This window comes from Rhodofomes roseus (assembly GCF_022264815.1).
Source record: "Rhodofomes roseus strain CIRM-BRFM 1785 chromosome Unknown C8Q71scaffold_13, whole genome shotgun sequence".
Classification (NCBI taxonomy): domain Eukaryota; kingdom Fungi; phylum Basidiomycota; class Agaricomycetes; order Polyporales; family Fomitopsidaceae; genus Rhodofomes; species Rhodofomes roseus.
The window spans coordinates 661,540-681,895 of record NW_025952969.1 but is presented as its reverse complement, the minus strand read 5'-3'; the positions used below and the strand labels follow the sequence as shown (position 1 = coordinate 681,895).

The 20,356-nt window shown below is 54.6% G+C and overlaps 9 protein-coding genes across 9 annotated transcripts; 3 read left to right on the top strand and 6 right to left on the bottom strand.

Moving 5' to 3' along the window:
• Window positions 1-425: 425 nt before the first annotated feature.
• Window positions 426-1,489, top strand: C8Q71DRAFT_114532 (uncharacterized protein). The gene is made up of 6 exons (XM_047916349.1): window positions 426-726; window positions 785-1,030; window positions 1,085-1,135; window positions 1,192-1,272; window positions 1,332-1,375; window positions 1,427-1,489. The coding sequence occupies exons 1-5, from the start codon at window positions 519-521 to the stop codon at window positions 1,361-1,363; spliced, it is 618 nt and encodes a 205-aa protein (XP_047777779.1). The 5' UTR covers window positions 426-518; the 3' UTR covers window positions 1,364-1,375; window positions 1,427-1,489.
• A 547-nt stretch (window positions 1,490-2,036) lies between these two features.
• On the top strand, window positions 2,037-3,695 carry C8Q71DRAFT_114450 (uncharacterized protein). The gene is made up of 2 exons (XM_047916348.1): window positions 2,037-3,032; window positions 3,092-3,695. The coding sequence occupies exons 1-2, from the start codon at window positions 2,132-2,134 to the stop codon at window positions 3,535-3,537; spliced, it is 1,347 nt and encodes a 448-aa protein (XP_047777778.1). The 5' UTR covers window positions 2,037-2,131; the 3' UTR covers window positions 3,538-3,695.
• C8Q71DRAFT_114431 (orotate phosphoribosyltransferase) lies at window positions 3,696-4,703 on the bottom strand. Its single transcript, XM_047916347.1, has 2 exons — window positions 4,493-4,703; window positions 3,696-4,439 (listed from the first exon to the last, which is right to left on the bottom strand). Exons 1-2 carry the CDS (start codon window positions 4,585-4,587, stop codon window positions 3,854-3,856), a joined length of 681 nt encoding a protein of 226 aa, XP_047777777.1. The 5' UTR covers window positions 4,588-4,703; the 3' UTR covers window positions 3,696-3,853.
• Window positions 4,704-4,722: 19 nt separating this feature from the next.
• Window positions 4,723-8,629, top strand: C8Q71DRAFT_765318 (uncharacterized protein). Its single transcript, XM_047924125.1, has 9 exons — window positions 4,723-4,901; window positions 4,954-5,662; window positions 5,714-5,884; window positions 5,940-7,048; window positions 7,104-7,203; window positions 7,254-7,373; window positions 7,427-7,905; window positions 7,966-7,990; window positions 8,048-8,629. The coding sequence occupies exons 2-9, from the start codon at window positions 5,041-5,043 to the stop codon at window positions 8,440-8,442; spliced, it is 3,021 nt and encodes a 1,006-aa protein (XP_047777776.1). The 5' UTR covers window positions 4,723-4,901; window positions 4,954-5,040; the 3' UTR covers window positions 8,443-8,629.
• Window positions 8,630-10,721, bottom strand: C8Q71DRAFT_765316 (uncharacterized protein). The gene is made up of 5 exons (XM_047924124.1): window positions 10,547-10,721; window positions 10,478-10,491; window positions 10,221-10,421; window positions 9,633-10,162; window positions 8,630-9,579 (listed from the first exon to the last, which is right to left on the bottom strand). Exons 1-5 carry the CDS (start codon window positions 10,590-10,592, stop codon window positions 8,943-8,945), a joined length of 1,428 nt encoding a protein of 475 aa, XP_047777775.1. The 5' UTR covers window positions 10,593-10,721; the 3' UTR covers window positions 8,630-8,942.
• Window positions 10,722-11,135: 414 nt separating this feature from the next.
• On the bottom strand, window positions 11,136-12,775 carry C8Q71DRAFT_765306 (uncharacterized protein). Its single transcript, XM_047924123.1, has 3 exons — window positions 12,641-12,775; window positions 11,657-12,589; window positions 11,136-11,603 (listed from the first exon to the last, which is right to left on the bottom strand). Exons 2-3 carry the CDS (start codon window positions 12,546-12,548, stop codon window positions 11,149-11,151), a joined length of 1,347 nt encoding a protein of 448 aa, XP_047777774.1. The 5' UTR covers window positions 12,549-12,589; window positions 12,641-12,775; the 3' UTR covers window positions 11,136-11,148.
• Window positions 12,776-13,673: 898 nt separating this feature from the next.
• On the bottom strand, window positions 13,674-15,795 carry C8Q71DRAFT_710097 (cytosine-purine permease; the record flags this gene model as incomplete). The annotated part of the gene is made up of 12 exons (XM_047920720.1): window positions 13,674-13,987; window positions 14,043-14,104; window positions 14,165-14,448; window positions 14,500-14,545; window positions 14,595-14,801; window positions 14,867-14,898; window positions 14,948-15,107; window positions 15,166-15,225; window positions 15,281-15,304; window positions 15,363-15,446; window positions 15,501-15,590; window positions 15,647-15,795. 12 exons carry the CDS (start codon window positions 15,793-15,795, stop codon window positions 13,674-13,676), a joined length of 1,512 nt encoding a protein of 503 aa, XP_047777773.1.
• A 479-nt stretch (window positions 15,796-16,274) lies between these two features.
• On the bottom strand, window positions 16,275-17,978 carry C8Q71DRAFT_709876 (transferase; the record flags this gene model as incomplete). The annotated part of the gene is made up of 8 exons (XM_047920711.1): window positions 16,275-16,449; window positions 16,504-16,684; window positions 16,749-16,917; window positions 16,979-17,085; window positions 17,138-17,245; window positions 17,305-17,420; window positions 17,470-17,837; window positions 17,889-17,978. The coding sequence occupies 8 exons, from the start codon at window positions 17,976-17,978 to the stop codon at window positions 16,275-16,277; spliced, it is 1,314 nt and encodes a 437-aa protein (XP_047777772.1).
• Window positions 17,979-18,523: 545 nt separating this feature from the next.
• On the bottom strand, window positions 18,524-20,201 carry C8Q71DRAFT_870872 (uncharacterized protein; the record flags this gene model as incomplete). The annotated part of the gene is made up of 7 exons (XM_047928331.1): window positions 18,524-18,927; window positions 18,984-19,108; window positions 19,175-19,342; window positions 19,400-19,528; window positions 19,591-19,680; window positions 19,740-19,853; window positions 19,914-20,201. 7 exons carry the CDS (start codon window positions 20,199-20,201, stop codon window positions 18,765-18,767), a joined length of 1,077 nt encoding a protein of 358 aa, XP_047777771.1. The 3' UTR covers window positions 18,524-18,764.
• Window positions 20,202-20,356: the final 155 nt, after the last annotated feature.

The following is a 20,356-nucleotide window of genomic DNA, read 5'->3' as shown; positions in this document are numbered from 1 at the left end:
AATTTGTCAAGCGCCAGCCAGACGTTCGAAACATTGTCCGGCAAGGTATGGTACAGTGATCTGATAAAGAATGTAGATCGAGCTCATTGGTGATAGCTTTATTCCTAGGTTCACTTCCATACGTCTCGAACCGCCGGTTTCCGTCCCGAAGAAGGCGCATCCGTGGTATTGCATTCATTATGGACCAGGTGCGAAGGCGTCTCTCACTGACATCGCACCTCTTCCTCTTTCTAGACGACATGCCAATTGGCACCTGCGTCGACTTCTCTGCCTCTCGCATGTCGACCGAAGAGCTTGGAGGTCAGGCCCATGTTCGGCTTGAAAGTGGCTGACCGAAACATATCACCGAATAGTTTGTAACAGTGACTGACGAACATGTGGTGAACTCTGGGCGTTGATACCTTGGATCAATGCATCCGCTGCTCCACCTAGACTAATTTTCTAGTGACATCGCATGTGCCTGGGTGCCCGCTCCCTTTGCGCGGTATACGCGAGGGCGATCAAGTGCCATCTGTCCTATGATCGTCCCCAACTCCAAGTTCAGAAGCATCTGGGGCGGTCTGTCGAGAATCTATCTCCGAAAAAGACAGAAGCGCATCAAACTGCTCAGATCAATCGACATCCGGACTCTGGCCATCCTCTTTTCGTCAACGCTAGGCTCCCGCAGGTGCGTGTGTGCCCTTCTTTCGAGGCACCACGCGTCCATCGACGAGCACGTCATCTGGGGTAAGCCTCTTTTGGAGACGCAACATCTCGCGACAGGCTGTACAGCTGTACGATGCAGAGCCCACCAGGCCGTCAGCAGCAATGAGTGCCTGGAGCCCAAATCCAGGACGATCATTTTCAGCTAGTAAGTCGCCTAGTGAACGCAGAACACAGACGCACCAAGTTTATATAAAAGGGGCTGAGAGCGAAGGCGTCGACCTAGCCTACTTATTCCTACTGACAGACATGAAGTTCGCAGCTGCCGTTTTCCTGAGCGTCGCTCTGTTACACGCTGCCTTCGCAGCCCCGGTCGCCGAGGCTAACGGTCCGTCGTCACCCCTGTATACGCACTGCTCTGCCTGATGCTAACTCCCAGCAGAGCTCGCCCGTCGTACCAGCCCCGGTAGCGGGAGCTACTCGTCATGGCGCGGTGCGTTGCTGCTGTCAGGATCAGAATTCATGGATTTAGTGCGATTATATTCCCAGACATCGTCGACGGCGCCGATGAGGTCATAGATCTCACTCGCCGCACCAGCCCGGGTGGCAGCAATTACATTGGCTACCATGGTAAGTACCATGATCCTCCTTTACTGCAGACCGTAGTCAATGACTAAGCTACATTCTAGACATTGTCAATGATGCTTCCAGTGAGGACTAGCTACTTTTCGTGGTGGGTTGTATAGGAATACCATCGATATGGGCTGACGTTGGATGCCTTCAGTGTCCGTCGCAGCGGATGGCAGTAGGGATTCCGTGTAGTATTGGATGATGTTTGTCATGAAGACGACTGAGGAGTTATGTCCCTGCCTACTGGTGATCACTATCGCCGCGATGCTCAATAACCCACGTTGCTGGAATGCTAATACTCTTGTTGCCGTATCTCTTGGAGCTGGTCTGTATGCCACGAGCTCTTACTACGTCGAATGTCCAAGTTCTTGTTCATATACGCCCGCGCGCGTAAGGGTCATTCCTGTCTGGAGTTTCCCTAGGGGAGACTAAATGACTTCGTGACTAAAACCCTGTCATAACTGTGTATGCCAGTGTAGAGCGACCATTGCATTCGTGCTCATCAAGAGAGTTCAAGGCGTCTTCATTGAAGTTAGGTCTTCACGTGACGCCGCGGGATGGGCCCGAAGCTTCCGATCGCGACATGAGGTTACACCAAGGTTGTACACGACTGTGCGGTCCTACAGTGTAGTAGGTATTTTGGCGTCGTACCATTCATCAGCATCATAGAACAGGACCTACGATTCTTTGGTCTGACTCTGTCTATAGATCCACTACTACTTCTCTGGTCGACTCGCCCATCAGTGCAGTACTAGCCTGAGTTGATCGGGCGGACGTAGTGTCGAGAGCATAGACAAAGTCACAGGCGAGCCTTTCTCTACATCTTATGTGAAGTACATTCGCTAACGACGTCCCATAGATGGCGCACGTTACTGACCCGGTTGATCGACGGCCAGCACGAACTTCAAGTTCGCATCTGCCACCCGAATTATGGGACCATGTTATCGACGAGTTATCATCCAACTGTCCAGCCCTCCGAGCATGCGGCCTCACACACCGAGCATGGGTGGCATCGACCCGTCGACATCTCTTCAGAGCGGTCAAGCTGAATACCATCGCAGGCTGTGAACAATTCCGAGAGCTCGTCCTCGCGTCCTCGTCCGTCGGCACAGGCATAGCGCAGTACGTGTGCGATGTCACGCTCACCAAGGTCCGCCTGCGCCTCGATCGCCCCGATGATCCGATGGTATCCAACGTACCGCCCCTGGAGCGAACGCTCTCGATGCTGCCCAATGTGAGCTGCCTGTGGCTAGACGACGTTGACGTCAAGTGGTGGCCGGAGCTACCAGGCACAGATCCTTTGGACAACGGGTACCCCGACCGGCCACTACGGTCGCTGTTCACCTTGCCACGGCTGCGGACGCTGCACGTTCTGTCGGTCGTCTTCGACTCGATCTCTGACATCGTGTTGCTCCTCGCCGCATTCCCGCAGGCGTCGTCCTTCCAGCTACGTTACCTGCTCCCCATACACTCGGGCCCGGGGTATTGGCCCCCGCAGCTGCCAGAGAACATGCGGACGGATGCGCAGCCAGTCATATGCATTCGGGATCTCACTGTCGCTGCGTTGACGGAGACGGCGCGCTTGCTGAGCGCGCTCAAGCGCCCGCCTTTCGAATGTGCACTGCAGAAGTTGCACTGGGGACTCATGCCTCACATCTTCACACGAAGGGCCGATGAGGAGTCTCTATTCATGACCATCGTGCGAGAGGCGTCAAGTACCTTAAAAGAACTCGAAGTCCACTGCATGGCGAATTCAATTGGTACGCACGTCTCATGCTTAGGCCGTCGTGCACGTCTGACAGGCAGATATCCTCGACAGTGTTCGCCGAGATGGATCTATCCCTGCATTCACACCTCAGGATGCTCCGCGTGGCTCTCCTCAGCACAACGGATGTTGAATCGAATACCTTTCCTCCGACGTTCTCGACGTTGCTCTCTCGCACCCCCGACACTCTGCGGGCCTTGCACCTGCCCATCCAACTGTCGGTGTCCTCTGATGGAATCCCGCTGTGGTCGTTTATGGATTGGCCGAGCGTCGACGAGACACTGGCACTCCTGCACAAGAGAAACCCCTTGTTGGTGGTGTATCTGCGTCTCTTCTGCGGTCTACGACTGAATGCGCGCTTGCCGGAGGTGGTGCAGCCCCTGATGTCGCGGTTGTCCACTGCGCTGCGCGCAGGGCTGCGTGTCCGTGTGTCACTAGGCGGTTATACTCCTGGACCTGCAGGAGAGTCTGTCCCGGATGAGTACTACTGGCTTGCGTGAATTTCTCTTTTAGGACTGATATAGAGCCCCGGAGGCAATATGTCGATTCGTCGTGGACGACAGGAGTATTCGTACACAGAAATAGCTGCTGCCTGTAAAATCGTTGCAAGCCTACTGCAGCTGATCGAATGTACAGAACGCGACTTCTACTGTCATATACATCTCTATCGCTATATGAAACTGAGAGCAGTTAGGTTGATGTGGCAGGTGAGAAGTGCGGAACAACGAACCCTTTTTTCTTTCCCGTAAATTCAACCCGTACAAACCACTTGCTATTTCTCCACGGTGTTCTATTTACTAAGCCTCGACTCCGATTCTAGCTTGAGTCCTTGACGCCATACTGCTCCCAGTACTCTTGCATACTCTTGAGCTCCTCAGTGCGCCCATGCTGTTCTAGCCAGGTCATGAGGTGCCGCATCTTCAGGATCGTCGGTACGCTGCCCTTGCCGCTCAAGATGCCCTCAACCTCCTCGATCATGCTCTTGCCCTCCCTGCCAACCTCCTCCCTATCCAGGAGTAACACCGCACCTACGACGTTCCCACCCTCGCGCTTCACGACGTCTATTGCACCGCGTATCGCGGTTCCGGCGGTGGCGACGTCGTCCAGGACGAGCACTCGCTTGCCTTTCACCGGAGCGCCAACCATGACCCCGCCCTCGCCGTGATCCTTCGCCTCCTTGCGATCGTACGCGTATCCGACATCGATCCCATGATCGCGGTGGAGGAGAAGCGCAGTGCACGCGGCGAAGGGGATGCCCTTGTAGGCTGGTCCGAAGAGGATGTCGAATTGCGGTAGGCCGGCTTTGAGAGAGTCGGCGATCGTCTTAGCGTAGGCCGTGCAGAGCGTGTCGAGTACGGGTCCGTCTGCGAGGAGTCCTGCGTTGAAGAAGTACGGTGATAGGCTATAATGACCATCAGTTTCCGTGAGTTTGGTACAGTGGCGAAAGTGACATGCCGTCCAGACTTGAGGGTGAAGGATCCGAATTTGAGGGCTCCGACCGCCATCGAATGTTCGATGAGGTCGTTTTGATACTTGTCTAACGAGGACATGCTTGTTGCGTGAGAGTACGGGAGCACGAACTATCAAACACAGAGCGCAGGTGGAAGGATAAAGAGTATAAATTAATGCAAAGACACCAGACCTCAGCGCAGGGAGGAGGCGATCGCCCCGGCGCCAGATTGCACGGTCACCTGACATGTCAATGTACAGGCGTTCTCCGTCAGTAGGCGCCGGGGCGGCTACACAGTTCACGGTGCATTCAACTGGCTAAATGTGGCCTTCCCAACTTAGCTCTGTCCACTTCGGTCCTGCTGCGTCTTTCTGACTTCGAGAGGAAATATACAAGGGTACCTCATGGTTTACGGTGTGTCTACCTAATTATACGGCTCTGAGACCTCCTGACGAAGTACATACAGGGTGACGGTCGCATAGGGACACGCAGTGACGATCATGTACCACTCTTCCGCGTAGTAGATCACACCACACCAAATCCGCTCTACACCATGGGATTCAGCTTGCTGATAAATATAGCCTTGCTTCTGACAAGGAATAGCAGGGAAGAAGCCCCCCGAGACGTCGAGAAACAGGACCTTCCACCAGCTCGAGATCGTAGGCCAGCCGAGGCGTCGTCGGACGATGAAGCAAGCCATCACACTCCGCATTCGACCTCAAGCTCTCGTCCATTACGAAACACTGAGGATCATAGCAACGTCCCTTCGATTACGGGCTCAAAGCTGGACCCCAGTCGTACCTTGACTTGGTCCAGCTCGTCGGACCCACTGAAGCCGACTTTGCTTTCTCGTGCGAGGACTCTCTTCTTCCCCAAAGCGAAGCCTGGAGAGACGGAACGCTATGTTCCCCAATATCGATACTCACCTATCATCTCTGGCATCATCATACCGTTTTCTATCCTGCTCGAGATACCTGGTCTCACCGAGCGTTGGTACATCCGGACAGAGGCCAATCAGACGGTGGACGTTCGAAAAAATCCTCCGCTTTTAGACGTGGGCCTGGCTCTCTCAATGGCATGCGCTGTCTTCGCGAACATCTGTCTCATACTGAGGTTCGCAGAGAAGCGGATCAGAGCTACCACCCTCTGTTGTATCTTGTTCCTAACAATCCACGGTTCGTTGCCGGATCTGCTTTTGTGTCCTGGTCTCATTCACGTACCTGTAGACGCTATTAACATTGCCGTTGTGACTGCGTTCGGCGTCATCCACCGAGTCGATGACGGCTTCACGTACGGACAGTCGTTCTGGATGACGCTGTGCTCGACCATAGTCTCCACTATCACGAATCTGAGTCTCATCGCCGACTATGTTCGCACCAAAGATTTCGCCAGCAGCGGTGCGCCCATTATTCGTCGTATAGTGATCTTCTGCTCACTGTATGCGCAATTTAGGCAGCGGCTTGACACGCAAGCAACGATCGCTAGTCATTCTGGTTATCATCCTCCTAATGTACATCGCTCTTGGGGCGTTGATCAACTCGGTTATGATCTCGCTCTCCTACATCAACGGCCTCTATTTTACCGTCGTCTCCATCGAGACCATCGGCTTTGGTGACATCCTTCCCCGCAATACAGGCAGCCGTGTCTGGGTATGTGTCTACAACGTATTTGGGATTGTCATCCTCGGAATCGTCATCTCGCTCTGCCGCGACACCGTCCTGGAGGGGCTCGAAATCGGGTACCGCAAGCGTCTCCGCGAGGTGCGTGCACGCCGGCGGGAGGCACGGCGGTTCCGGCGCTGGCAGACGCGCTGGCGCCGCGCGATCGAGTGGCGCCTCCGCCAACAGGGAAGCCCCGTGTGGGTGTTGGACGCGCAGTGGCGCGAGGAGCAGGGCGTACGCTTTGTTGGGCTCGGCGGGGGCATGGCGGGGGCAGGCGAGGAGTCGTGGGTGATACGCCTCCTCAAGTTCCCGAGGCTGCGTAGCCCGCCGGAGGACCCCGCCGATCGCGAGACGAAGCACGTCGTGGGCCACCCGTTCGGGAAGCACATGAACATCAACGCGCTGTCGGACGAGCAGCTGCACGCCGCGGCGCTCGAGGCGGGCGTGCCGCTGAATATGTTCGTGGACTTCAGTCCCGCGCACAGGGTCGTGCATGGCGAATCGATCGGCGCTTTGGCGAGCGACGGGTGGCCCACGCACGTCGGCACTCCGACGGACGCGCAACTCGGGCGGATGGCTTCGATGCTCACGAAGATGGCTTTGGTCATAAGCGGGCGCGAGATACACGTGCCGGGGCCCTCAGTTCAGCACCGCGAGGAGGTCATCAATACAATCGTCGAGGCCCAGGATGACGAACACGAGGCAGCTCAGGAGCAGAGAGAGACGATGCGAGCCAACAGCCGTCGCAGGGCCAAGGAACGGTCCGGTTCTTCGCCTGGCAAGTACATTGCGGCGCCGAAGTGGCTGAGGCAATACGCGGCGGACGCTCTTCCGACAAAGCCCTATGCGAAGTTCAAGAAAGAGATGGCAGACGAGGAGAGAAATGCGAATTTCGTCAAGGTGATTACTTCCCCGTGAGATTCGTGCAAGCGAGTATGGCTAACATTTTGTTCAGCTCATTATAGCGTGGACTTTCTTTTTCGTATTCTGGTTTGTCGGCTCCGCTGTATTCAGTGCAACCGAGGGGTGGTCGTATGGGATCGCCATGTACTTCTGTAAGTGCCTATTTGCGAAGCCAAGGAAACATTGACTCATCAGCACGTAGGCTTCATTTGCTTCTTGACGACAGGTTATGGTGATTATGCACCAGCCACTCCAGCTGGTCGTTCTACCTTCGTCGTCTGGGCTCTGTTTGGCGTTGCGACCATGACCATTCTTGTTGCCGGTAAGTACCGATCTGTCTTTCCATATTGCAGACGTTGACGTGTATACTCTCAGTCATCGAAGACGCATGCTCTGCCAAGTATCAAAGCGCGATGCACTCGCAGGTGTTTGAAATTGCCGTACGCAAGTATCGCAAGAGCACTGCGGACGAAGCCATCGAGGTTCCCCACGCAGAGTACCAGCTACAACGTACAGGGGCCGATCGCATGCGCAATGTCAATGCCATCCGTAAAGGCGAAGTTTCCGTGGAGCCGGAGGAGCAGTCCATGACAACCGTCCAGGCGCAACTGGAAGAGGCACACCAGAAAGCGCACAAAGAGCTAGAGGCGCTGCCACACGAAATCATACAGCAGGCGCAGACGTTCCATGACTATATGCAGTTCTTCGCTAAGGGCGGTGGCCATGATCAAGAAGACCACGACGCGAGGAACGTGCCAAGGGCGCTGAGAGAGCTCTTGGACGAGATCGTGACCAATGAAGACGTCGATGAGAGAGTCAAGCAGGAGATTCTGGCAGACGACGACGCCAAACATGTGCGTTCCCATGGATATTAGCTTCAGAACTGCCCACTGATTTTCCCGCTACCCTGCTAGACGCTCTTCATCTTGAGTATAGAGCGTGAGTGCAGCCTCGTGGAACTTAGCATTCCCTTTCGACTGACACATCACATATTAGGCGCATTGAAGACGATGATACATTCCGCCGACAGCGCTTTGCAGGCCATCGCGGATCGTGACACGCTCGTAGCCATACAGACTGAGCAGCGTGTCAAAGCTCCGGGCGGCAGCCAGGAACATGAAGCCGAGGTAGCAGAGCATATAGGTGAAGACTCAACAGCCGAGGATAGTCAGAACTCTCCGAGCAGCCCGAGTTCTTCGACACACGACTCCACAGCTGCCTCTCGCCAGGAACGCCAGGAAGAGCCCTCGACAACCTCATCTCCATCATCAACCCCCTCAGACTCTGGTCCTCGCTCATCTGACACATCACCTGGTGGCAAACCTATGAACGACAACCGCCGTTCCGGACAAAGAATTGTTGCGATTGATTTTGCTCACGCATCGTCATGATGATTCACGACTTAGTTACGCTCACACACCCACTCATCATATCCACAGCACTGTATCTGCTACTAGCATCTCAAGCTTGATACCACGTCGGACTCATCTCTCGCATTGACCCACAACAATTGTACCATCTTATACGCAGACGCCAATCATGACATACATATTCACGACCGGTACCGGTGGTACCTCTTCATGAGTAGCAAGTCCTGGACCAGCATCGCTGACATCTTGGTCATCTGTTACGCTGATTACTAGTACTTCGATGTACCCTGAACTCCGTAAGGCTGCTGCCAGCTCAAAGACATCGATGCCGGTGATATGTTTCCAGTTCTGTGACGAGGTCACGGCTGCACGATGCGCACCGCAAAACGGCAAGTCTACTCACGGAAGCCATGTACACTACAACCCCGAAGTACGTGCAAGAACAAACTATTAAATAATTCCACCACACGAAAGCAACGGGCGATGTAAAGGCCTCCAGTAATAGGATGTCACAAGGGATATCAATTCAGCGAGATCTCTTCGGTCTCTCCGAGGTCGTCGTCGCCCTCCGGGATACGCGGCGCGATCTCCTTGTCTACAGGTGGCGGTGGCGGGACCTCAACGACAGACGGTGTGATGACCGGGACGGGCGATAATCTCGCCTCCTCAGTCGACGCTCTACGCCCAGCCGACACAGGCGGCGCGCTATCCGGCGGGGCCGCCGCCTCCTTGCGAGGCTTCGGCTCTGACTCATGCCGCGGCGACGTTGACTGCTGGTGGGGTGGGGACGTCGGTGCAGGCTCCGTCGGCATGGGCGGGACGGGCGGCGGGGGCGACGGTGGGGGGAACTTAAAGTTCTTCGTCATCGTGCCTTTGCGGATGTGTCCCGAATGGCTCGCGCTCACCTCGTCGCCTTCGTCTTCCTGCTCCTCCGGCATGGGTTCGAAGCGGTGCGCTGCGGCGGCGGGCGGCGAGGCGGACGAGACGCGCTGCGGGGGCATGGACTGCCGGTTTGCGGCACGGTTGGGGTGCTGTTGTTGCGAGGGCGAGGCGCTCTGGGCGCGCTGGAGGCTCGCTTGAGACATGGACTGTGGCCGGGTGAACTGCGCGGCTGCGGGTGGTGTCGCGCCGAGGTAGTAAGGGTGGATGGGCACCATTCTGCGAGGACCACTGTCAGCTGAGTCGAGTAGGGCGCTGAAGGGAAGACGCACTTCTTCGTGGAATGACATGCGAGGATCCAGTGTGGCTGCACGACGGGGATGCTGAGTTGCAGGGCCTTCTGGTACTCCACACCGGGAGCGGTGGTGAGGCCGCCCGACGCGGCCGCGCCGCTGGGCGTAGCAGCAGGGGTCGTGCACACGAAGTGCGTCGTGTCGATCTCGATCTTGTCGCTCCACTTCGCACCCATCTCCTGCAACGCCATCTTCGAGTTCTCGAGCTGGACGGGGTCCTGCACGTTCCCGAAGCACACGCAGATGCCGGAGGTGTCCGTCATTGTGTGCGTGCGTACGCGAAGGAGGTTGGACGGGAACACGCCCGCGGTGGTGCGCAGAACGAGCTGGAAAGTATACTCGGTGTCGATCTGCAGGCCAGAGAGCTTCGTGGAGGTGTTGGTGAGTGGGGACGGGATTGATGCGAGGCGCTGCCGGTTGCGGTAGATATCAAGGGAGCGGAGCTTTGCCGTGGCAAGTTTGAGCGCAGGCCATTCTAGCGTTACGGACGTCTGGGTGACGTTCCGGACCTACCAGCACAGGCCGTTTGTCTCCCGGCGCAGCATGAGATGTCTGGAGCCTGCTCACCTCTAGCTTCGGGTTCTCGGGGGACTTCGTTCCATATGTCAGTAGAATGTCGTTCTGTAGGCTCCAGAAGTCGGTATCGCGTTTCTTCTCTTCGACAACATTGCGTTGTACGGAGATGTTGACTATGGAGCCTGTGGTCGCCCCGGGCGGTAGTAGCAAGGATGGGAACTCGATTAGGTGCGCCCGCTCCCCCAGCAGGATCTAAACAGACATGGTTCTTATTGAATCATGGCTCAGAGTAGTCTATGAAGACCTACAGCCATCCCGGCGTCTGATTCACATGTTTCAGCACTCGTAACGACCTGCTGTGCTGAGTCGGGACTCACCCAACTTCCCGACCGTAAACATGAAGCTCTCCTGTGACTGCACCATAGTGATCTGCTTGTAGAAACCCTTGCGCAGAAACGCGTTTCCTGAGACTGATTGACGTGCTAAGAGGGTAAAGGACTCCGAGTCGGGCCCGCCGTGGGCTGAGCTTGGGCTGAGCAATGGCAGTGGGTGGCAATTGACGCGACGCCACAGCGGCATGGTCACGTGATGCACACGTCTCCGTACCGTCCATATTTAAATTAGGCAACCAACTCTGAGCTAACTTATCCGATTCACTGACAGAGCCAGTACACTGAGTAGTGCTCTCTCGACATCAAGGATATTCCTGTGTATATCTGTTGAGAACAGGGGGAGGAGGTGGGACTCTCCATTCAGCCGCGTAACACGCGTGTGGCACATTGTAACCTCTGTAGTGGGCCGTAGGATCCACCTCGAGGGCGTTTTCCCCGAGTCTCCAATTGCGGTAAGTTATCCTGTTGCGATACTACGACGCATTGGCGTACGTAGCGTTGGTACGGTAGCAGTTGTTCTCGCACAAGGCATTTCTACCGTGCATCCGGCCACAGGTGACAGCAAAAGTACTGGAAAATTGAAGACATTAAAGCCAGTACAGCTTGTCCTGTAATACCGAGTGTCCACGCCCACAAGTGTAACCGCCCACCACCAAGCGCACCCGCAGTCCCACACGCAGAGCAGAGGATATTTGGGATCTCAATGGCTGCGCTGCCTCCGGCAGCCGGCCATTCTGCCGCAGCAGACCGTAGTCAAAACGCATATACACGACCAGCGAAGGATTCTTCTTGTGCAGAAGCGTGAGCGTGTCGTCGAGGCTTGACCAGTCCAATGGTGGCAATGTTGTGTTATCAGGTGAAGTTGATAATTGTATGTCCAAGTGAAGGGCTCGCAGGCTGGTAGGGGTGCGAGAGAGGCACACCGGGAACGACATTTGATAGGGATTGGATGTAGCTTCCATGGCGTAGAGCAGATGGACACGGAGTATTCTCAGGCGTGATTGTAGGGACAGATCCATCCTCGTGGACAATGCGGGAAATACTGCTGCCTGAATTAGGTATACACAGAAATCCCAGTTTATGAGAGTTGCGTACCGTCGAAGTTGGACTGTGCAATGCAGATTATTTTGAGCTCCTCCAAGGTGCTCTCCGCGTCGCGAAGCACGTCCATGAGGGTATCAACGTCTTCCTCAGGCTCAACAAAGTGAATAGGTCTGAAAGTCCACGACAACTTCTGCAAGGCACATCGGAAAGGCGGCTGCCTGAGTGCGCTTCGCAAGCGTGCCATCTCTCTGAACGTAGTAACACACAGATTCCTGATACAAATCAGTGATTCGTGGTCAACGTTCCTGTTCCATGGCAGAAGCGGGGGCCAGCGCGCAGGTCCCGGATGTTTAACGGACAAGTCGTGCAGCTGGAGTGAAGATGCCTGTGGAAATGCCGCGAGAAGCAGCACGAGATCGGAGAGCGAGTCGAATGCAACACACGGCGAGACGTACAGTGTCTGCAGCCGTGGCAAGGTGAATAGTGACTGGAGCGGTAGGTCGGGGTACCCGCCGTCCAGTGCATCCCCGGTCCTTGCTGTCAGCACCTCCCACCATTGGACGTCGACGTCCCAAAGACACAGACAGTCAACGTTAGGCAACAACGAGAGCGTCTTCTCCAGGAGTGGCACGTCGGACGTGTTGGGGTATTCGAGGCGAGAGACGTGGACATGCAAGCAGACGTCCTTGAGCATGACGTCGCACACGTACCGCGCTATGCCAGTGCCAGTTGACGAGGAAGCAATTATGAGCTCCCGGAACTGTTCACAGCGGGCAGTGCCTTTCAGTATTATATCGTGGAATAGATGCCTTCGAGTAGATGCCACCCATGCGCGCTGTGTCAGGCCGCATGCTCCGAGGGATGGACGATCGGACGATAGATTGTCGACGACGTGGTCCCATAGTTCGGGTGGAAGTACCAAGCGTAAAGTTCGTGCCTCCATCCAGCTACGTAGGTGGGTAGTAATGCAGGGTAGTACGCAATCTAACGTATACCCGTTAGCGAAGTGGAAATGTGGTAGAAGGCGGGGCTCACTTGACAGCCTACGTCGCGATCTACGCGTACGGCACGTCTGCGGTCTCAAGCTCTACTGGCGTCCAGTGCGTTGTAATGTTAGAGCAATATTGGGCCAGTGGCAGTAAGTAGTAAGTACGAGTAAGTACGTACCGGTACGAGCGAGAGTGAGTACTTGGGCGTCTGATATGAGGAAACCGGCTCGTCGGCCCGTCGGCGCGGGTGAGCGTAAGTAAGTAGCGTCGGCGCAGTCACGATAGTCGGACGGGACGGTGAGTAGGCAAGGTCCTCCTATCGAAGCTTGGGCCTACATCCCGGGTATGAACAGTATATACCCTGCCGTACAGTGTGCCACTCCGAGAGTCGTAAACGAAATGTAAGCGCGATTAGTAAACGAACAATGGGGTGAGTCAACTGTGCGCGTGAGGGCTGAGTGGCCCGGGCGGTGGCACAGGTAACCACTCCGACGCCACTCCGAGCGTAGCATAAACGAAACGAGAACAAGTCTACAGCGAGTCACAAAAGAGAACGGAAAATAAAAGCAAAGGAAGAGAAATAATCTATTTGTACGAGCGTCGGGCGCTCATGCGATGTATCCCGGCGCCCATGCCACCCTTAGTACTACATCTAATAATCCGACGTTGGACGAACACCAAACGAGCATGCAACCGCCACGGAGAATATTGCTGTCAAGGTGTACCGTGTATATCTACACATACTGCAAGAATTTATGATATAGATGGGGCACACTGAATTCGAGCTTGACTTAGCATCACTCGCGCACGCAGCCTGAGAGGACTCAAAAGCCTGTTGCAGGAGACTACGGACGTATGTTTATCGTAAACGACGCGCTATTGAGTAAATCGATTGTATGATAGTGGCTACACGCCTCCAAGTCCCCGGTCGCAGAACAAGGATAATTTGAAGCGCTTCGTAGATTCGTCGTGTGCCTCTGCCAGTCACGGTGGAAGCCGTCTCTAGGTCGTTCATCCGAGTCTTCGATAGCAGTGTCATGCGACGACAGTCCATCCCATCTGGAATAGTCTCGGAAGCGTTACTTCCTCCACCAGTACCGCTCAACGACTCTGAAGCAGGGGTACAGAACGCATATCACGCAGCTCCCCACAATGATGCCTATATCACCGCTCCCTGCCTTCGCTATGGGGCCGACGTACCAAGCCTGGTCCATGCATGGTACGATGATCCCAAATGCACACAAAAACGCCATTGTGGCTGCCACGCCGAGGGGCAGTCGACGGGGCTGATTCCATGCGCTGAGGTCGTACGCGGCGAAGTCGTTCTTGCGGAAGACAAAGTGTTCGATAAGGATCATCACACCGTGAACGACACTCCAGTACCCGATGAGGCCTGATCGATGATCAATGAGCCGGTGCGCGAGAACGAATACCAGGATGATACGCACTCATGATATCCGTGAATGTGGTATAAAACCGTGTTGCGCATACGATGCCCACACCTATCAAGCTGCCAAGGAATGGAATGTAAGCGACCGTAGATCTTTAAAACAGATTGACAAACACTCACATAGCCGCGGATACCGTCGCGTATACATATCTAGGTACCCTTGCGAAGTAGTAGCTGATCGTCATCAGACTCGAGGAGAAGGTGTACATCGTCGGTGCGCATGCGCTTGGGATCGTCAGAGCACACAGAGCAGTCATGAACTTGCCGAAGCCTCCGGCGGGCGACAGGATGGCCTCGAATAGCCCGCCGACGTTGTTGCCATCGTCGAATCCAGCTTGCCAAGTTGGGTTGGTGCCGGAGAGCGCCACTGCAGCAAATGCTGCGCCCAACATGTGACCCGTGATCTACAAAACAGGATTTCAGTGCGTGCATGACGTGGTCTTTGACACACGTACACTCGCGACCAGGAAACCGGCGTATGCATACAGGAACACTCGAACTCTGTCAATCCGACATGAGTATCGAGCCAATCTAATCTCGGACGACGTACGACGATGCGTTTGCGGAGTGGTATACCCCGTAGTCTGGGGTCATCGGACACCAGCTGATCACGCTGGACGCTGTGATGGTAGCGAATGTAATGACTGCGGATGCTGAGATTGGCTCAGAAGCAGGAGCGTCGTGGAGATGTTTTCCTCCGATGCCCAACATGATAATGAACGCAACTACGTTTGGTATCCACGCGACGCTCTCGTACCTGAGCCGTGGATCAATTATTCAGTAGTGATGCAGGAATCTTTGATACTTCGTGTATATACTGACCAGTGAATGACCCTGTACCCACAGAACGACACCTGGCGAACGTGAGCCCTTCAGTAACGTGGCAATGTGATGTCGGCTCACCAGCAGTGATACGATGGCGATCACCACGATGCCTAGGGTGTCGTTCAGATGTCCGTTGGATACGCTTGCAAGCATCTGCCCGCCAATGATGGTGTTCAGGATGAGGAAGCCTTCCATCGAGAAGACGTTCAGTGCGCTTGGGAGCATAGCACCGTAATACCTGCGGCAATTTCAGAGCGTCATCGACATGTACCAATATCCATAACAGGATTCCATACCCCCAGGTGTAGTGTGCTTGGACCATTGAACGCATGCCGAGCTTTGGCCCGAACACGGTGCTGAGGCGCAATGTCAGTAACGTGCAGCACGCTACCTTCGGACTGATCGACGTACAAGTATGCCGGGATGATGCATGATCTGAGAAGGATGCGATTTAGCAGTGATGCTATGCGGAACGTTGGTACTAGGCACATACATGATATCAACTATCAAGAGGATGATGAGCGACTCCCGGAGACCCAGTCCATAGAATGCCGGTCCTACGGAACCGGTACCGAAGCTGACATGAAACCAAATTCGTGATTTGAGAGATATCATGAATAAGACTGCATACGCAAGGACGTTCATATTCGCCGTGAACCAGACGAAGAACAACTGGTACAGTCTGCGGTCCGTCCTGTCAGAAGGAGGGATAGGATCGATGCTAGAACGATGCGATCATGAATGTCAGTCCTCGCAAGATGCAGTGGCGATGCCTACCCATTCGTCTCAACAGCCCAGCGAGTCAACGCATGAGTGACTCTCTCGAACACCCCGCGATACCTGGGGTGCGGGGACGGCGTCCTCTCACTAGCGCTGAGCTCTTGAACGCCGAGGTCGCTCTTCCTCTCGTCCACGAGAGTATCCATCTACATATACGATGCCCGAAATGTCACCAGTATCAGCATCTGAGGAGAACAAGCAAGGCGTACCGTTGACGGTCGACTGGTGGTGTTGAAGACGAAGAAGCGAAGCAGACGGCGCTTCCTGATGGAAGGTCAATAGCGTTTGATGCGGGACAGGGTCCATCGCGGAGGGTGCACATGGCCCTGCGCGGCTCCGGGGATGTCAGGCGAATCCAAGGTCAAAGTGGTCGTTCAGATAAGAGTATCTGAGTAGACAGCGTGAAACATAAATACAACAATGCTACCTCCGGAGTGGAGATCGGAAGGGACAGACAGGCGGAGAACGTGTGAAACGTCCAAGTTCCATTGAACTGGCTATGCATTGACCTGTTCTCCTCCAGATGCAGACGTAGATACGTTTACCTGAGCTTTCTCTTCTGCAGAGGAATTCTGGAACTCCTCGGCAAGCTGTTCATGGAGTTTGCCTGGTCAATATTGCTTCATCAAGCGCCGTCCGACGGTCTGCGCACCTTCCTGAACCGTTGTTGGTCCCAGTGCATCTCCACTTTGTCGATGCTTCCGCGAGGTATCCACCATTCCAAGAAGGCAAAGAACAGGCAGTCGACCAAGAGGATAATCGCGAAGATGGGTCCCGCAAACCTCCCCAGCTCCAACGTCCTGTGTAATCGAGATGGGTGAGGGGTTGCGACGGATGGGTAAAGTGCTGCCTACCGTTGCAATCTGACCCAGAACGGCCGGGGACGTGTGCGCAGTACGTTCGCGTATACACGTTCCGTGCGTTCCGTGACTTGCATCCAGTCGTAGAATTGTTTGACGCGCTCGTGGGCTCGGGCGGGATCGTGTTGGCCTTTGGAGACGATGTCGATGGCCTCGGACATGGCTCGTATCACATCTGAGAGCTCGCTGCATCAGATGGGCCTCGTTTGCCTCACGATTGATTGGATTCTGGAGCCTACCATCTTCGTCTGGACTGGCAAACGAGATCATGTCTTCCGGGAGAATCTCGGGAACTCCGCCGACGCGGGTCGCGACGACGTAGAGCCCCGCGCAAGCCGCCTCAAGGATGGCAATGCCAAAGGACTCCGTGAGTGACGTGTTCAGGAAGATTGTTCCACGGGTTAACACCTTGTATAACGAGTGTCGACAGGTCAGTCGAATGGGTTGATCTATGCAGCGAGCGACTTACATCGCGGACATCGCTATGGCGGACAGGACCCAACATCTCTATCCGGTCTTGGAGCATATATTTCTCTCGCATTTGTAGAAGATCGATCATCTTTGGCCCGTCTCCTCCTGTGATATTTCTAGTGATGATGCCATACAAAGAGAGGACGAGGATACTGACCTACGATGAATTTGACGTTCGGGAACAACATGCATATGCGGGGCGCCGTAGCGACGAGAAGGTCGATGCCTTTCCGATATGCCAAACGAGATATGACAACTATCGTCACTGCTCACGATCATGGACGTCAGTTTCTCGTCACAAGCGAATACAAAACAATCATCGACCTTCACGGGCGTCCTTGGGGGTTAAGTCAGGCTTGAATTGCTCTGCGACTAAGGCATTTGGGATGACATAGACACATTCTGGCGGAATTCTTGCGCGCAATACAGTGTTCTCGCGGCTACAAGATATGGCTTAGCATTCGTCGGGCCGAATCACGTCGTGCGCACCCTGTATGCGAGACGCAGATAGCTGCGTCGACATTTCGGAGGGCAGCCTCTAGTAGCTTGTTCGTCAAGATGCTCGCGGCGTCGTCAAACCCGAAGAGGCTGTGGTCAGTGAAGACGGTGCGCACGCCCATCAAGTGCGCGTGGAGAATCCCCTCGTGCGCTAAGGATGAAAGGCTAGCATGAGCATGTATGAGTTCTACTCCTTCCCGTAGGACAATATAACGTAGGTAAGGCAGAAATGCAAGAAAGTCCGGTAGCGTGGCAGATGAGGCGATGGTCGGGAAGGGCAAGTAGTATACTTTCAGCCCAGGGAGTAGCCATCGGATGCCGACACGATCCGGGGGGTGACTATGTGTTATGACTATGACCTGTCGCCCGTGTTGGTTGATACACCCCACGTAGAGTAGAAGCACCCTCACCCTATGCCCTCGTTTGATGAGGTTAGCACTGAGCATGTAGATATGGTTTTCGACACCGCCAACATTGGGGTGGAAGAAGTCGCAGACCATTCTGGCAGTAACATCGGTAAAATGACCACTGACGGGACTGATTGTGACTCACGCTACCACACACAAATGCATACCGCGCGTGTCCATTATGATGTTCTTCACTATCCATGTTCATGTGGCCATGAGTACCGTTACCCGCTACACGCCCGTTTTGGGACAAGGTCTGGCTCGGCCGAGCGCCATCAGCTGCCACCGGATGCATCTGGTCCTGGGAGAGCGCCCGTGAGAGCGCTGCATCAGGTGAAGGGTGCTATCAGGAGAGAGCCTCCTCAGCCGCCTATACGACGGACCTGACAAGCTCGGGTCATCAAAGTATGCTGTGGTACATCCACTACATGCCATATGATTAGGGTACGACAGATCACAGGTGATTCAGGCAAGATCCGTATGATCCTCACCTACGGAGGATGACTATGTTAGGCTCGCCGAGTCACCAGGGTAGCAAGTACGTCGGGCGAACTTGAAGAGATGTGATGAGCATTGTGCTGGTGAATCACGATTATTGTAATCTAAATCACGTAGCACTGGGATGCACGGTGGTACCGGTGACATTGACTATTATTGCCTGAAGCGTCGAACTACTATGACGGCCATGGCGGCGTGATGTAAATAGACCGTAACGAACGTTATGTATCATGAAAAGACAATTAGACGGAAATACGAGTGTATAGCATGCGAATAGTCAGCGCGAGAGTGGTGGAGAGCATCAGAGTAGCAAGAGCAACGAAAGCATGAAGACGAGCAACGAGGTAAGCAACAACCATTACCAAAACACAGAATACTAGGCTAGTCCTCACGAATATCTTCAGCGAATCCACCGGCAGCGTTGTCGGCAAGAGCTTGGATCTGGGAAGGAACTGTTGACGGGTCTTTCCCTCGGGCTGAGGGTAGTAGCGTCGATGGTTCACCAAGTTCCTGTTTGTCGGCATCAAGTATGTTCATGAAAAGTCTTGAGAGCCAGGCCCGTCAGAAACGGAGCTGCATAATATTATGAAATCGACGTACTTAGTAACCTTGCGAGGCTCGTTAGGGTACATGCCGCGGATGTGCTCAAGGCGATCGTCAACCCGGTCCCAGTAATCCTTCACATTCAGTGTGGGCTCCGTCAGGACCTCTATCAACACACGACGCTGCGAAGGATCATCAAGCTAATGTGAGATGGATAACCACGTTGAACTAGCGATCATACTACATACCAGCAATGCGAGCCGCGCGCACAATTCGAGCGTTGGTTTGAACATGACAGCAGAGTGCTTGTCCGCGATGTTCTCACACAACGTCAGAATATCAATCCGCAATGCAGCAGCGCGGGTCTTTTTGCTAGCAGTTGACGACTGCATCTGCGGACCTAGGCTCAGCCACAGCTGACGTGTGAGACACGAGTAAGTCAACAGAGATGATGTCGAAGATGCTGTACCAACCAGCTGCTTGATCTCCGCACGCCGGTCAGTAAAGCGCTCCTGTATCCTCTTCATGACGATCTCATTCTTGTATGAGTCGCCGCGGACCTCGGCCGTATATCCCCATTGTGGATGCTGCTCTAGAAGGGTCTGCATATGATATCGTGTCACGTTAGGCAAATCGACACCATGCTAACGAAGTACACGCCTACCTTCATTCGTTTGACAGGCACCGCATTCTTGAGGTAAGCTGGGAGCTCCGGCGACAGAAGGATCAGAAACGTGTAGAGATCAATCTTATCCTTCACAAGCAGTCAGTGAATGAGTCGAAGTTGTACAGATCGTGAGCCGCAAATCATACCTTCAATCCCTTTGGCAAGAGCCATTGAGCGTCCGCGGGCTGGATGACTTCCAAGTGCTGCTCGTTCTTCAAGAGACGTGCAGCCAACCAGACTGACCGTTCATCAGGAGAGAGCTAGCATTTGTTAGCACATTAAGATCCGGAACTGGGCCATACGAGCCACAGAAAACGTACCCGAGCAACATCCTGGAGCTCCTGCTGACCTGCTGGCCTGAGACGGACCCGACGCGCAGTTCGCTCTGCATATTGAACAAGTTCGTCTTCTGCACGTCGCTTCTGCCCAGCAGAAAGAGTGCTCAAAGCGGAGTTGGCAGCCTGAGACGGTGCCTCCTCCCTTGTCGCAGCATCCTCCGTTGCAGCAGAATTTGCGGGAGTCGTCGGGAGGTCGGTGGTTGCAGGTTGCGGACTGGAAGGAGCAGATGAAGGAGGAAGTTCCAGCAGGGAGTCAAACAAGTCTGACATCGAGTTTTGGAGGAGGCAAAGAACGACAAATCGAGAAATGGGAAAGAATGTGAATGGAGAGCTGTTGGCAGCGGAGGGTGAGGGAGTTATACCGTTCACAACGACGAGATCACGTGCATCCGCGGCGCTGTCCTCGCGATGCGCAGAGTCCCCGG